The sequence below is a fragment of the Larus michahellis genome, chromosome 20 (genome assembly GCF_964199755.1).
Source record: "Larus michahellis chromosome 20, bLarMic1.1, whole genome shotgun sequence".
NCBI lineage: Eukaryota > Metazoa > Chordata > Aves > Charadriiformes > Laridae > Larus > Larus michahellis.
The window spans coordinates 2,563,419-2,577,546 of NC_133915.1; the positions used below are offsets into that span (position 1 = coordinate 2,563,419).

Genomic DNA, 14,128 nt, shown 5'->3' on the forward strand with positions numbered 1-14,128 from the left:
TCCAGAATTAGTCCATTCGGAAGCCAGATCCAACAGACCCAACACGCAGCCGAGTTCCCCTATGATCTTGGCTGGTTACGGATGCTGCCTCGGTAGCCATCCAGTTCAATCACGATTATTTGGACCAGAAAGGAAAAAAATAAAAAACAACAAAAAAAACCCCACAAAGTACAAAATGCTTCCGACCATGCAGAGGGTTAGCCGAGTTGCTCTGGAAGGTGGATGGAAGGACAGGGGGTGTAGGGCACTAGTTGTCTCCACCCTGTTGTACCTTGCTACAGCAGCTACTCCCTTCATGAAGGCTAAGGGTTGTCGCTGTAGGAGAAATTTCCTATATAAGGTTCAGGACACAAAGCTTTGTCTCTCCAGCCCGTTGTGTAGGGTCTGCTGAGCTTTCAGCATGTTGTCTTCATCTCTTAAAGGATGGAAGGGCTACCGTTCTCCTTAAATATCTCCAGCCCGGAGCACTGTCTAGCACAGCTTTGCCGTCCTCGCATCAAAAGAGGGATAGTAATGGACAAGGCCACAGTTCCTATCGCTGTTGTAAGCGACAAAGTACATTGCTTTTCTTTTCACTGATATTTCCTGTTTGTCCCGTGGATTATTTTAGACTACCCGTTATAAAGCTCTCCAAAGCACCAGATTTTACTCGATTGCATACTTGCTCTGCATTCCCACTCCATCCTGCTGTTCTCCCATCTCTACAAAAGACAAAATGAAAATCAAAGGTCGTGGAAAGACGGGACAGTGTGCATTAAGTAAATAAACGGAGCTCAAGCAGCCAGCCTGGTAAGCAGGAGGTATTTATTCTAGGTCCCACAATGAGAACAGAGCTGAACCTCTCCGGAAACGGCAGCATTTCTGTTTTTTCCCTAAGGACCTGTCCTTTTAAATTTGCAACTCAAGGAGTAGAGAAGCCTGGTGCTGGAAGGAGAGATTTTCAGTGTGTCATTTGATCAGCAGGTACCTGCCTTTAGCTTTAGAGAAACAGCCTCACCTCATTCTGGACAGGCCGGATCGATGGGCCAAGGCCAATGGCGTGAGGTTCAACAAGGGCAAGTGCCGGGTCCAGCACTTGGGTCACACCAACCCCATGCAGCGTTACAGGCTCGGGGCAGAGCGGCTGGAGAGCTGCCTGGCAGAAAAGGACCTGGGGGTGTTGGTCGGCAGCCGGCTGAGTATGAGCCAGCAGGGTGCCCAGGTGGCCAAGAAGGCCCACAGCATCCTGGCCTGCACCAGGAACGGTGTGGCCAGCAGGACTAGGGAAGTGACCGTTCCCCTGGACTGGGCACTGGTGAGGCCCCACCTCGAGGGCTGTGTCCAGTTTTGGGCCCCTCACTCCAAGAAAGACCTTGAGGTGCTGGAGCGTGTCCAGAGAAGGGCAACGGAGCTGGTGAGGGCTCTGGGGCACGAGTGTGGTGAGGAGCGGCTGAGGGAGCTGGGGGTGTTCAGCCTGGAGAAGAGGAGGCTGAGGGGAGACCTTCTCGCTCTCCACAGCTCCCTGAACAGAGGGTGTAGCCAGGGGGGGTCGGTCTCTTCTCCCAAGGAACAGGCGATGGGACAAGAGGAAAGAGCCTTGAGTTGCACCAGGGGAGGTTGTGGATGGATATTAGGAAAAACTTTTACACTGAAAGGGTTATTAAGCATTGGAAGAGGCTGCCCAGGGCAGTGGTGGAGTCGCCATCCCTGGAGATATTTAAAAGCCGGGCAGACGTGGTGCTGAGGGACATGGTTTAGTGGTGGTTGTTGTCCGAGTTAGGTTGATGGCTGGACTAGATGATCTGAAGGGTCCCTTCCAACCCAGGCAATTCTATGTTCTACCATTCACTTACGTCCAAATCCTAACACTAACAAAGTCATTAGCCAGTCTCCCACAGATTTAATTGGGGACCAGAATTTGGGCCTTTGGGGATTATTTTCAAGAAGTTCATAAGGGAATGCTCATTTTTATACCTGAGCACCAGCAGTTTGCCATCAGCAGCCCCTGAAAATGGGGTTATTCAGCGGTTGCACAAGTGCTGTCAGACCCATGTTGCAATGCTGTAGCTCAATTAGACTACTGTCTCCGTAGCAGCGGGTAGCCAAGGTTAGGGCGGAGGCTAAAAACCAGCGCTTCCTTTTCTAAAGCACCGATTTTCACGCGCTTGTAAGAGGGTAAAGAATTCTCACATTCTCCATGTTAATGTCAGATCAATCGCAAGGTCAACTGCGGATACTAGAACTTGCTGCAGAGACGGGGGGTACTTTTGACGCTTAGAGCAAGGATGTCTTCTTACCTCCAGTTCAACACTCTTTAAGATGAGCCGTCCATTTCCACAAAGCAGAAGGAGCCTTGGTATAGAAACAGTGATGTTTCGGGGAAGACCCCAGGAAGAGCCATCCTGAAGCTTTTGTCCTGCTATTTGAGCAGAGCCCTTTTAACACAGAGAGAGGAAGGAAGGTGACGAACACACTCCCAGAAACAGGCTTATGCAGCACCCATTTGAGGTGGGAAGACTGAAATATTCCAATTCATGTAAGAAATGAAAGGGTTCTTAGCTCTTCATTTTTTTACCATGAGCATCAGAAACACTGTTTTTACACAGTCAGTCTCACCACGGGAATGTGCAGCCCTCCACATCTTGGCAGTTCAGACAGGACTTGACAAAGCCCTGAGCATGGGGTACCAGCACCGCTACGCGAGTCAAGGGCGCTCTGGATAGATCCGGGTGGATTGCATAAACACACGTGTCCCATAAGGCCAAGAGGGAACAGGGGAGCAGAACTGATTTGAGAAAAATCCTTCTAAGCTAAAGTGCCTTTAAACCAAGAGACCACTTAGACATGGTGGTCTCCACGCCTTAGAAAATAAGCTCTAAGGGGAGACAGCAACCAGCAGCTGCGCGAAAAAACCGTGAGTCAAACTCGCTATTTCAAGTGCGCTTCAATTACAAGACTTTTAAGACAGGGATGCTGGCACGTTCTGCAGGAGGGCACGCAAGAGGAGATCCTGCGCGCTATTACAATTTATAACAACAACTATAACAGCGTCTCAGGCGCCACTGCGCTCAGTGCTTTCCACACCGCTGTCCCACAGCGCGTGCTGGGTTGACGTTGTCTCAGAAATACCACAGTCTGACAGAGAAGCTGAAGGCTGCACTCGGCCGTGAGCCCATGAGTTTTCCTTTATTCACTAAAGCTATAAACCACAGGGGGCAAACAGCCTGGGCCATCGGGTGGTTGACGGCTTTGTTGGCCGCCTGTGCTAACGAATGCCACCCACAGGGCAGGGGTGGGGAGGGGACAGGGACTGGGGTCAGCAAGTGCCTCTATGGGGTTGTGAAGATGGTTAGGCACTTGCGGGGTGACACTTTTACCTTCAGAAGAGCCCCTGGCAGTCATACAAGTCGTCATCTGCTCTGATCCGTGTTGCTTGCGTCGTCTCACCTTCCACTGTTCAAACTGAACGGGGGAAAACAGCTCTGCTTCGGCATCCCCAGCAGATGTTAAAGGGTACAGGCTGAGGCAGAAGACGCACGGGAGCCTTCGCGTGATCCAGGGTTGCCTGACCTTGCTAAGCCATCCCCTTTACCTGCTAGGAAGACACCACCTCGCGTGGACGCGGTGCAATCAGAATTCTACTGCTTGTTGCGGTACAGCCTACTGACATCAGGGACAAGACATGGGCTAGACCGCTGCGATCACATTCACATTACAGTTTGTACAAATGTAATAACTTTGTCCTAAACAAACCCCCGCTATCGAGACTAATTGATATAATTTAAGCCCCAGGCCTTAGGGCATTTGCCAGCTCCACGGAGAGACATTCAGTCAGGGAAACTCCTGATGCCCCTGTGGAAGCTGTATGTTATTTGTGGTACAACCTAAACCTCCTTCCCACAAGCTGCAGGCTATGAACTGCTACGCCGTGGCTTCCAGCAGCCTTAAATGCATTATCAAACCTAATTTTCATTTAATGGGCTTAATGAATGTTTACTTCAATTAGCATACATATAGTTCTGAAGAGGAAATTAGTAGCTTTCATTTTTTTCTTCTTAATTAATATCTGCCTCTATGTAGCTTTATCTTACTTAGCCGCCCTGTAATTTGGCTGGAACACAGCTCTAGGGGATGAAAACAGCGCTATGACTGCCCAGCTACGGGGGACTTTGAAGGCACACACGCGTTCATGCCTTCATGGAAATATGATCGAAATTCACCGGCTGAGGTAGCACTTGGAGCAGGGAAAACACATTAAGCATCTAAACATGGGGAGGGACTCTGGATCAGGGAGGGGAGCCATGGGACGAGGGGGAAGGGTTTCACACTGACAGAGGGGAGATTGAGATGAGATATCAGGAAGAAATTGTTTGCTGTGAGGATGGTGAGCCCCTGGCCCAGGTTGCCCAGAGAAGCTGTGGCTGCCCCATCCCTGGAGGGGTTCAAGGCCAGGTTGGCCGGGGCTTGGAGCAACCTGGGCTGGTGGGAGGTGTCCCTGCCCAGGGCAGGGGGTGGCACTGGGTGGGCTTTAAGGTTCCTTCCAACTCTAACCATTTTATGATTCTATGAACATGATATATTTAGTGCTAAAAAGCAAGAAAAGCAGGGCTGCTGCACAAGAGAAGACAAGCTAGGAGCAAAGGATGTCAACAAACAGCGTTGCAAACAAGGACCCAGCCCCACCATACCTCAAGAGAGTCAGGGGCAGTAACTGCCTTGTTCGGCCACCCAGCAATCAGGAGGCAAACGAGGCCACAGCCCACCCAGGAAACCAAGTCCGAAATACTATGAAACTGCACTACTTAGAGCACAAGACCCGAGCTCAACCAGCAAAGGCAAAAGACAGACCCACAGCCAGGACCACCCTACAACTGCCTCAAAGAAGGAATAAGCCCCCTAGGCCCGTGCTTAAACGGAGGTCACGGTCAATGAGCAAAAGGTGCTGGGTAGAGGCCCGGGTGAGACTGCTTGGCACACTCAGGACCCTTACACGTGAAACACAGCTGATAAATCCCTTCCGAGTAAGAACCCAATCTGCAAATTTCTCTTAATGCAAAGACACCTGCTTTAAACAATAGCGTATATTTGTAGCGTAAAGTAATGCTCCTTGAGAAACATGGCCCTTTTTGACTTGGTGCTCAATCCCGTGGACGTGCACGGTATCAACCCATCAAACGTTCGTGAGCCTCCAGACCTCAATCAGCTCAATTATTTCCATGTGTGTCTACTCTTTCTGTAGGCCACCGGTGCCATTGCCATTGATGGAAGGTGTTGGTTTCTAGCCGCAGGAAGTGCAGACGGAGCTGGAGAGTGTGTCTTACAAGGGCAAACAGGAGCTCATAAGAGGTAGAAACTTTCAGGTTTTAAGCAAGTGAAATATAGATGTGAGTTTGGGATTGTCTTTTTGTTTCCCTGCTGAGCTCTGAACCTTGCCAAGTTGATAGCTAGATGATCGCACGCTTCAGAATTAACCTTTTCTTGGTGGTGGCAAAGAAAAGCAATGGCTTTTCTGGTCGTATTAGTAGTGTTTGTGGGCCGCTGCTGCGCGCTTTAAAAGAAATTCTTGGATTCCGGAAAACATGGGCAGAAACAGAGACGGGTAGAATAGCAGCTCAGCGCGTCTTAGCTGGCGAGAAGCTTGCCAGAAACTTTTGCAGTAAATGTGCGTGGTTAAGGGAACACCCTTATCAAGATAAGAATAACTTGGTGAGAAGACTTAACTGTTATGCACCGAATACGGGGAAATACGACTGTTACCTTGTTGCCCTGGGTAGTTACCTATGACCAAGCACAGAAAGCTGTGGAGGCTCTTTACTACCTTGTTGCCACTTCTGGAAATGTCCAGAAGAGGACAGTGTGCTCTCGCTTTTAGGTTACTTGCGTGAAACCTTTGCAAACGTGTTTATTTCTGTTTTTATTTAGAAAATGCTGAGCTGTCCGGAAAGTTTGATCAAGAGGGATGCAGCCGTATTAACGTGCTTCTTCCCGGGGACTGGAATACGTTTTCTCGGCAGTATATGGGAGCCAGGGATCAGGGAGATGACATGCAAGCAAACAGCTCTGCTGACCGCATCATCAGGACTTGAATATTTCAAAACCAGCATCACGGGATTTTAACAGCTCAAATTTGGTGTTAAAGATTGACACTATTAGTCAGACCGAGGTTTCTCTCAGCAGCGGGCCAAATCTGTGAACGCTCTGGAGTTGCTCCGGGCTAACGCAGGAGAAGCACTAGACCATGTCTCTGCTGGCAATCACTGATTAGCTCTCTCACTTAAAGCTTTCAGGCTCAGTTCTCTCTGATCCCTGTGAAGGTCACTGGGATTGCAGCAGTGGAGCCAAGACTCGTGCCTTCTGGAATAAAGAACATCATCATCATCTGCAGCCAAGGTTCTGCTCACCAAAACGGTCACTGGCGGTTTGTGCGCCTGTGGCCAGAACGTCAGGGCTCCATAGTTGTGCACGGGTCTGATGCTCGCCTGCATTATGCCTCAGCACTCCCAGGTACACTAAAAAAAAAAAAAAAGTACTTCTCAGTGCCTAGTTAGGATGCTCAGCAGTGCATCTGCAAGCTCTTTGCAAGGCAGTAGGCTTTATCTTCTTTAGTTGGAAATGAGTCATTTCCCTGTACTGCATGCAGTTGCCCAATTTCCTTGGAAATTGTTCAGTTCTGCAGAGTCCCCAGAAATCACTGATTACGGGACTCTCTTTTTGCGCTGGGTGTTTTGCCTCAGCCTTCGTAGGTGCCTGGGGATAGAAGTAATGTAGAATTTGCCTAGTTCGTATTTAATACGAAGGGCAAGTGAACCTTCTGTATTGACCACTGGCAACTCATCATACAGCCAAGCAAGGTTTAATGAAGACTAAAGCCTGCTAAATGAAAAAGGACTGTTTTCACACTTGTGTTAGCTGACCGGCCAAAATGACGGCCGTTACAGCTGCGTGGACTTAGGGCGTCTTGTACGAGACACCTGGGAATGAGGCGCAGGTAGGTGCCACCCTGCAGCACCCTACAGACTATGGGTGAACGATGGTGGTCCAGGAGGACTTTGAGGTCTGCAGGGTGGGCTTGTAGACCCTCACCTACAAGAACTCCTGAGAACAGGGATGACGGAAGAGGTGTGGCACTAACCGTAACGAAGAGGCACAGTGCATCAGCAGACGAGTAACTGTACTGTGATGCACTTTTAGATCTCTGTATCCAACACGCTAAATATTATCACCGGCGATTTTACTTCCCTGTTCTGAGGTCCATATGTATCTTAAAAGTCTTCAAACATTAGGGCGAAAATAACAATTAGGTCTGTTTACAACACGCTGATCCAGTCTTGTTGGTGTTGCTGGAAGCTCATGCCCAAAACCCAGCCCATTCAAGCAAGGCAGTGATGTAGGAAAAAGGAAAAGGGCTGTGCAAAGAGTAAATATTTTTGCCATCTGACAGTAAGCAGGGCCTGCCCAGCCTATCCGCTTGGGACAGGAGCTTGTCAGCAGGATGGCTGTAGTTATTGCTGTAATACAGAAAATAATAGTCATCGGGAAAACGCGAGCGTGCTCCGGTTTCCTCTCCTGCCCCAGCCAGAGTGCAGGAAGGAGCGCGGTGCTGTCACGGAGCCATTCCTCTGGTAGCCACACGCTCCTCATGGTTCTGTACTCTGGGACGCAGGCTGGGAAAACCAATTTTTGCCATTTTAACATTTCCCTCTGCTGTTTGAGATGCCAGCTCTGGCCTTCCCCGTTAATGCATGTGGAAAGGAGAGGAACCATCTGCTGCGGGCGCCATAGGCTGGAAAAATCTCCCTATTTCTGAGGGGTGGGGGGGGAAAAGGCTGGAAAGAACCCAAAGTACGTTTAAAGGAAATTTCATGAGTCTTGAGCTAAACTAAACGGTGAAGCCTGAACTTTGGGTTCTTTGGATGGGCTGTGTTGCTGCTTACGGGCATCTCGCTGCCAGCCGTGAGGTGCTGGTGTGGGAGGAGAAAGCTGTAATTTAATAGTAAATTGAAGGTGCAGGCCTTACGATACCAACTGCTGGGTTTGAGGCACTCAAGTTTTGAGGGCTGGGGATCTCTCAAGTTTATTTTTAGTTTTATTTGAGGCTCTTGAACGAGGCGCTAGCAGGGCATAGTGAAGACAAGCCTCGTACTTCAGGCCGAGCCCAAGATGTCCCAGTAGCGGGCTTGTGATACAAAAACATGGCAAGTTTAAGTGCACTATTTCAAAAATAAACGTAAATAGGTGCGGCGAGGGGCCAGCGCGGGCCGCTGCTCCTCGCTGACAGGATTTCAGCGGCCATCCCTCCCGCTGAGGTGAAGAAACGGCCCCGGGGCACCCTCCGCTCGCCCTCGACCCCACCAGGAGCCCGCCCGGGCTGAGGGGAGCCCTCCGCTCCGGGGTCCCTCTCCAGGACGCCCCCGGCCGGCACCGCCTCCTCTCCCCATCCCCTCCGGGCGGCATGCCGGGAGTAGTAGTCCCCGCCGCGACGATGCGGCGCCCGCCGCTCGGCGACTGGGAACTACCGCTCCCAGAGTGCCCCGCGGCGGGGCCGGCTGCCGCCATTCCACCTACTCCTCTTCCCCCCTCCCTCCCCTCCTCCAGACGCCAAAGGGCCTTCGCCTCCTCCGCCGCGCTGTGGGGCGCGGGGTGCCGGCCGCCTTCCCGCCTGGCTCCGCCGGTGGAGGTGGTGGGGCCATCCCGGGGCGGCGGGGCCTGTCCGAGCCCTCGGGGCTGGCGGGGGCGGTGCTCCCGCCGGCAGCCGGGACTTCCTGTGACAACCCATTTCCTGGTCGGATGGGGCCGGCGGGGGGCGGCGGCGGGGTCGGTCCCTGACGGGCTCGGTGGCCGTCGGGAGCTCCGCCAGGCAGCGATGCGGGCCCCGGGCCCTGCCGGCAGGCGACCCCCGCCGTGACCCGCCGCGGGCAGCCTGGTGGGGCTACGGCAGGCCGGCCCTCGGGTGCATGGAGGCACCCCCCGCCCGCAGAGAGGTACCGGGCGGGGGGCCCTGTCGGTCGGGGCTCCCTGAGGGGGCTGCGGCGGCTCCGGCCGTGCAGTGGGGATAATCGTCTTTCCCCTCCCGTTATCCCCACCTCTCCCTGTGGTTTTGCAGGTGTGAATCCCCCGGAGGACACCGCGCCTGGCTCGGCTTGGCCCCGCAAGGCGAGCGGCCCCGGGTGTCCCTCGCCGGGCCCGGCCGGGCTGCAGGAGGGACAAGGCAGAGGGGTTGGGACCTTAAAAATAGCATCGCCCCCATTAACCAGGCAGCTGCTGCTGCTGCCTCCTGAGAAATGAAGAAGTTTTTCGACTCGCGTCGGGAGCAGGGTGGCTCTGGCCCGGGGTCGGGCACCAGCGGCGGCGGCGGCGGCAGCGGCGGCCCGGGCAGCGGGTACATCGGGCGGGTGTTCAGCATCGGCCGGCACCAGGTGACGGTGGACGAGGTGCTGGCGGAAGGTAAGAGCCCGGGGCCTCTTGCAGAGCCCTGTGCCTTTGCTTCTTTATCCCTCCCTCCCTCTCTCCCTCAGGAAAGCTGGAGAGGGAGGCTTTGGCCTTTCCCGTGCACTCTGCCTCCCCCTCTGTCCCTAGCTCCCCCGATAATTTCATTGTCCTTGACAGACTTGCCATCCAGTGGCATCTGCAAGCTGATATTTCTGGTCTTCCCGTGTGTAAGCCCAGTGTGGGTTTGGCTTGGTTTTGTTTTGGTTTTTTTTTTTGGTAAAGTCTTTAGAAATGGTGGGTATTTTGGAAGTTAATTGTTTCTCACTTTCCCTAAACTGGGATGTGTTTTTTTTTTAAAAAACAAACAAACAAAAACCAAAACCCACAAACAACCAAAAAACAACCCCCAAACCAAAATTGCCAAATATTTTGGTGCAGAGCAAGGTGCTGTAAAGAAAGCAAGCGGTGGTCTTCACTGTAACTTTCTTCAGCCAGTTGTCTCCTTTCTTACCTTAAGCAGAGAGGAATAAAACGCTGGTAGGCTGAGCAGAGCTAGCTGTGGTCTGGGATGAGGGATTTCTGTTTGTGGGAGCTTTCTGCAGGGGAAGCAGTAATCCCAATTGCAGTTTTTTCCAAAACAAAACAATTAACTAAAAATGAACAGTAGGGATTATAAAACTCTTTATGTGTACTTGCAGTGCTGCTAGCTGGTGGTGGTATTTTCTAAAATCGTAACCAGCACTGCTGCTTTAACTATGATTTTTCATTTTATTTGTTTGGGCTCTAAGAAACCTTATGAGTGGTTCTGGCTGGTAACCTTAGCCTTGACCTTCAGGGAGATGTTGGCCTCCTTAGACCTGCTCCTGGTCCATCTTCTGCGCAGCATCCTCTACAATTTCAGTCAAAACAGTGTTTTGTTTTGATCTTGTAATTGTGAGGGAGAGGGCAGCTGCTTTATGAGAGCTGAGTGGGAGGACCTGTGTTGGCTTTTACAGAAGGAACACTAAAATGGAAAAGGGACTCTGTGTGTGTTCAGATTTGTAAAAAGTCACCACAGTGCACAAGCAAATTGATCTCTGACCATCTTTCAGACATGGTTTCTGATATGTTCTGCTGCTTGCTGAGCTGTGAGGAGCACCAAAACCAGCCCTCCAGCTAGTATCTGTTAGTGATACTATTTTTTTTTTCCTGACTTGAAATTTGCAATATAGGTTTGCCTTGGCTGATATTTCTAAGGCTCTTTTGGCCCAAGGAGCTTAGGAACTATATGAGCTAAACCTGAGAAGCTGTCACAGGTTTTTTTTTTTTAATGCAGGTTGACCTCATCCTGGTAACGTGGGGAAAACGGAGGCTTTTTTTGCTGATGAATAATCTGTTGGCAGGTTCTGCCCCGGTGCTGACAGCACCAGGAAGCCAGCCTGTGTGTCACTGGGCTCTTTGCTGCTTGGCAGGCCTGAGCTACAGCCACCAAAGGTGCGAGGTGGTAGCACAGATTGTGTGGGAGAAGCGCCTCCCCTCTGTACCTTGCTGTCCTGGAGGAACTGTGGCTTGTGAGGGCTTTTTCTTGTGACTCCTGGTTTCTTGGCTGGCCTCTTGGATGGAGCATGGCCTAGTGTTGGCTACAACTTTTAGATCTGCACGCAGAGGCCAAGTGAGGTGCAGCAGGCCTGTAAAATAGGTGCTATCTTCTCTTCCTGCCCATGCTAGACGGCAAACGAAGTTCTTTTGGTGAAATGTGCTGCGCAGGTGTTTTCCTTACAGTTAGACTCCTGGTGTGGGCAGTCCAAAATCCTTCTGTGTGTTGAGGGAAGTCTCCAAGGGACAAGAGCAAGGTGGCTTGTAGGTTTGCAGTTTGTCACCTTTTGATGGGAACAGAGGGGTGAAAATGCCATTTCCTTTATAGGAAATGTAGGTCATCTGGGGAGTCAACGTGGGTCAGAAGTGCTGCAGCTTTGCATACTTCTGGCCTTTTGGTGTAGCTGAGTGCGCTCCCCAAGTGCTGGTAAACAGCATTTTTTCACTGACTCAGCTGGAGACCTGGGGAGCCGTCTGGCAGCATGGTCCCCGCACTACTGACGTTCTGAATTCTCGGCTGGAAAACTTTTTTTGTACCTGCAGTGAATTTTGGTGTTTCCGCAGTGTTGAAAAAGCAACTTGGGAAGTCTTGGCTGTTTCTGCTAAAAGGAAAAGTCCCCTGGGAAGAACTTTGTAGGAGGAGGTGGAGTGTCTTGTCTGAGAAAGAAACATCTCTCATCCCCGTTGCTTTATAAGGGAGAGGAGAGGCTTGTGTTTTAGTGCACCATGTGAAACCTAGAAAATAAATGAGATGTAAAAGTGGCTTAAAAGAAAGACTCTCTGAAATGATGATGGATGGTGTGAGGGAGACTCGAGTTGCAAGCCTGAGGAACTGGTTGAACCAGAACTTTTGGAATTAAAGTGTTGGGATTTACCTCTATCTGTCAAAGCTGTGACTGGTCACCCTCAGTTCTGCTGAGCAATCCTGCTGAAGATGCCTCCTCCCTGGGCAGGATGGGAGTCCTTAATGCAGGCACTGTGAAGTGTGCCAGATGGCAGATGTCTCCCCATGCTCACAGTCTCTTGCGTAGATCCCCCAAAATATCCACTGCGGCTAGGTACATCCCCCACCCCCTTAAAAATAGTTGTGCCTGGATTCTTCCTTTCCTGGGTGGGGAAGGAAGTAGATGGGAATAACATAGAAGGAACTTGAATGGTTGTTTGTCCGTGGTGTTATAACACCGGTGAATCAGTATTTGTTTGTTTGTGGTTGTTTTTTTTTTTTTACAAGCAGTATATTGCAATAGGTGATTCTTAGTTGAGTCTTTGTAGTTGTCTTGCTCTAATCCATAGAACTGCACGAATAATCTCTTGAAAAATTCCCCTCAAAGTTTGCACAAGGATTAACTGCTCTGAGAGGTCAGTGCTGCTGGCCTTGAAGTTCTGCAAGGCCAAGGTTGAAGTGGGGGCATCAGTGTAGTGCTCCAGTACGGGCTGAAGGGGCTGTTACTGACTTTAAGGTGACTGGTGTTTCGGGGAGCTGAGGTGAATGCCCAGGAGGCGTTTGCGCATGTGGGTGAGTCAGGCTACTGTCTTACTGGTTTGTTTATGAGAAGAAACCAAAGCAGTGCGATCAACTTGCATGCTGCTTTTTGTTTTTGCCTGTGTGTAGGGGGGTGGGGAACCCAAACAACCCACCCAAAAACCGCGCGCTAGAGCTATAAAGAGGATGGTGTCTCTGTGATGAGGACCGGAGCAGCAGAAACGTTGAGAACAATGCTGCCAGAAATGAGAAATTTGCTAAGGCGTTTGTGGGATGTGCATGTGTGGCAGAGGACCCTAAGCCACGTGGACTCCTCCGAGCTACCACAGACAAGGTGGGGGTTGCCCCAGGGTCCCGTTTTCAGGGGGCTGTGTTTTGTGTTACTCTGCATACCTGCAATATTGTAAGAGAGTCCTGAACTGATCCAAGGCATGTAAGCGTTGATGGGGTGCGTGTTCAAGCTAGGATTTTGTTTGTCTTGGTCTACTTCTAGCAAAAGCTACAGGCTGCGTTTCTTCAGGTCTGTGAAAAGTCACTCTTTCAATTAGTAGTATTTTTCTGAAGGTGCTACTTGTAGTCTTTTCCCCTTAAAATATATAAGTTAGGGGATTCAGGTTTAGTAATTGTCAGATATTTTGCTGAGATTTTTTTCAGATAAATGCCTGTGTGTGTGCTGCTAGCTAATGTGTATTTCAAAGCATTTAACGGTAGTCGTTATAAACCAATGCGAAATCAGCTTAAATTTGCAAGCTGTACTTTTTAGTCCTTTTTGAAAAAAACAGACATTGTGAGAAGGTTTCATCATGGCTTTCTTTAGCAGGCCTGCAGGCCAATGTGTGTGTGAAGGGCTTGGTAAGGCTGTGAATGCACAACCTGGGCCCGATGGGGGAAGGTGGCCCCCTGAGCTGCCGAAAAGTGTGTCTGGGCTAATTGCAGAGGACTTCTGCTGACCCCTGCCTGGATTACCCCCAGCTCTCCCTTTCCCTGGAGCGTGCAGCGCTGTAACGTGAAGTCACTGTCATCCTTTGAAATTACATGTGAGCTTCTTGTGAAATAACTTCACTTTGAAACAAGCCCCATCCGAGGTAAATTTTGTGGTTTTACATGACCCTCAACCCAATTCCAGGGTGGTTTGGTTCAAGACATCCCTTTGAACTGTGCTTCGTCAGTTATTGCCTTCTAGCCTCTGCCAGGTGACAGCTGCTAATCAGCCAACCAGTGACATTTGGATTAGGAATGAAACTGTTTCTCCTCTTGAAATGGGACGTGATTTTTTTGGTTTTGTTTTTTCCCCGTTGCTTTTCCTGTGTACCTTATGAGGCAGAGCATGTGCTCTGCACTGCTAGGTAGGATACCGGTCAGGTTTCAGTAGTCTGATGCTTTTGAGTGTATGAGCCAGGCAAGCTGGTGAAGAATCTCAGGTGAGTTATTTGGTAAATATGGGGTACCCCGAGTGCTTTGATGCTTTTAGCAGCGCAGATTTTGCTGGGGCAGAGTGTGTGCCATGTCCTTAAATCTAATCAGGAAGGAAAAGGAGGTGTTAGTGGATTTAACTGTGTAAGAAGTTGTATAGGCCAGAGACTCACATGGTCTAGCCTCACTTGTAAACTTTATGGAATGGGTCTGGGATTGTACATGGAGGTGGCTAGTTTCTTACCTAAC

The 14,128-nt window shown here is 50.5% G+C and overlaps 1 protein-coding gene across 5 annotated transcripts in view; it reads left to right on the plus strand.

Moving 5' to 3' along the window:
- The first annotated feature begins 8,572 nt into the window (after positions 1-8,572).
- Positions 8,573-14,128, plus strand: part of AAK1 (AP2 associated kinase 1) — an 84,297-nt gene continuing 78,741 nt past the window's right edge. For all 5 annotated transcript variants that reach the window (XM_074563698.1, XM_074563699.1, XM_074563700.1 and 2 more), the window contains exons 1-2: positions 8,573-8,960; positions 9,083-9,423. In XM_074563698.1, the coding sequence (XP_074419799.1) occupies positions 9,261-9,423 (163 nt within the window). In that variant the 5' untranslated portion in view covers positions 8,573-8,960; positions 9,083-9,260. The remainder of the gene's footprint in view (positions 8,961-9,082; positions 9,424-14,128) is intronic.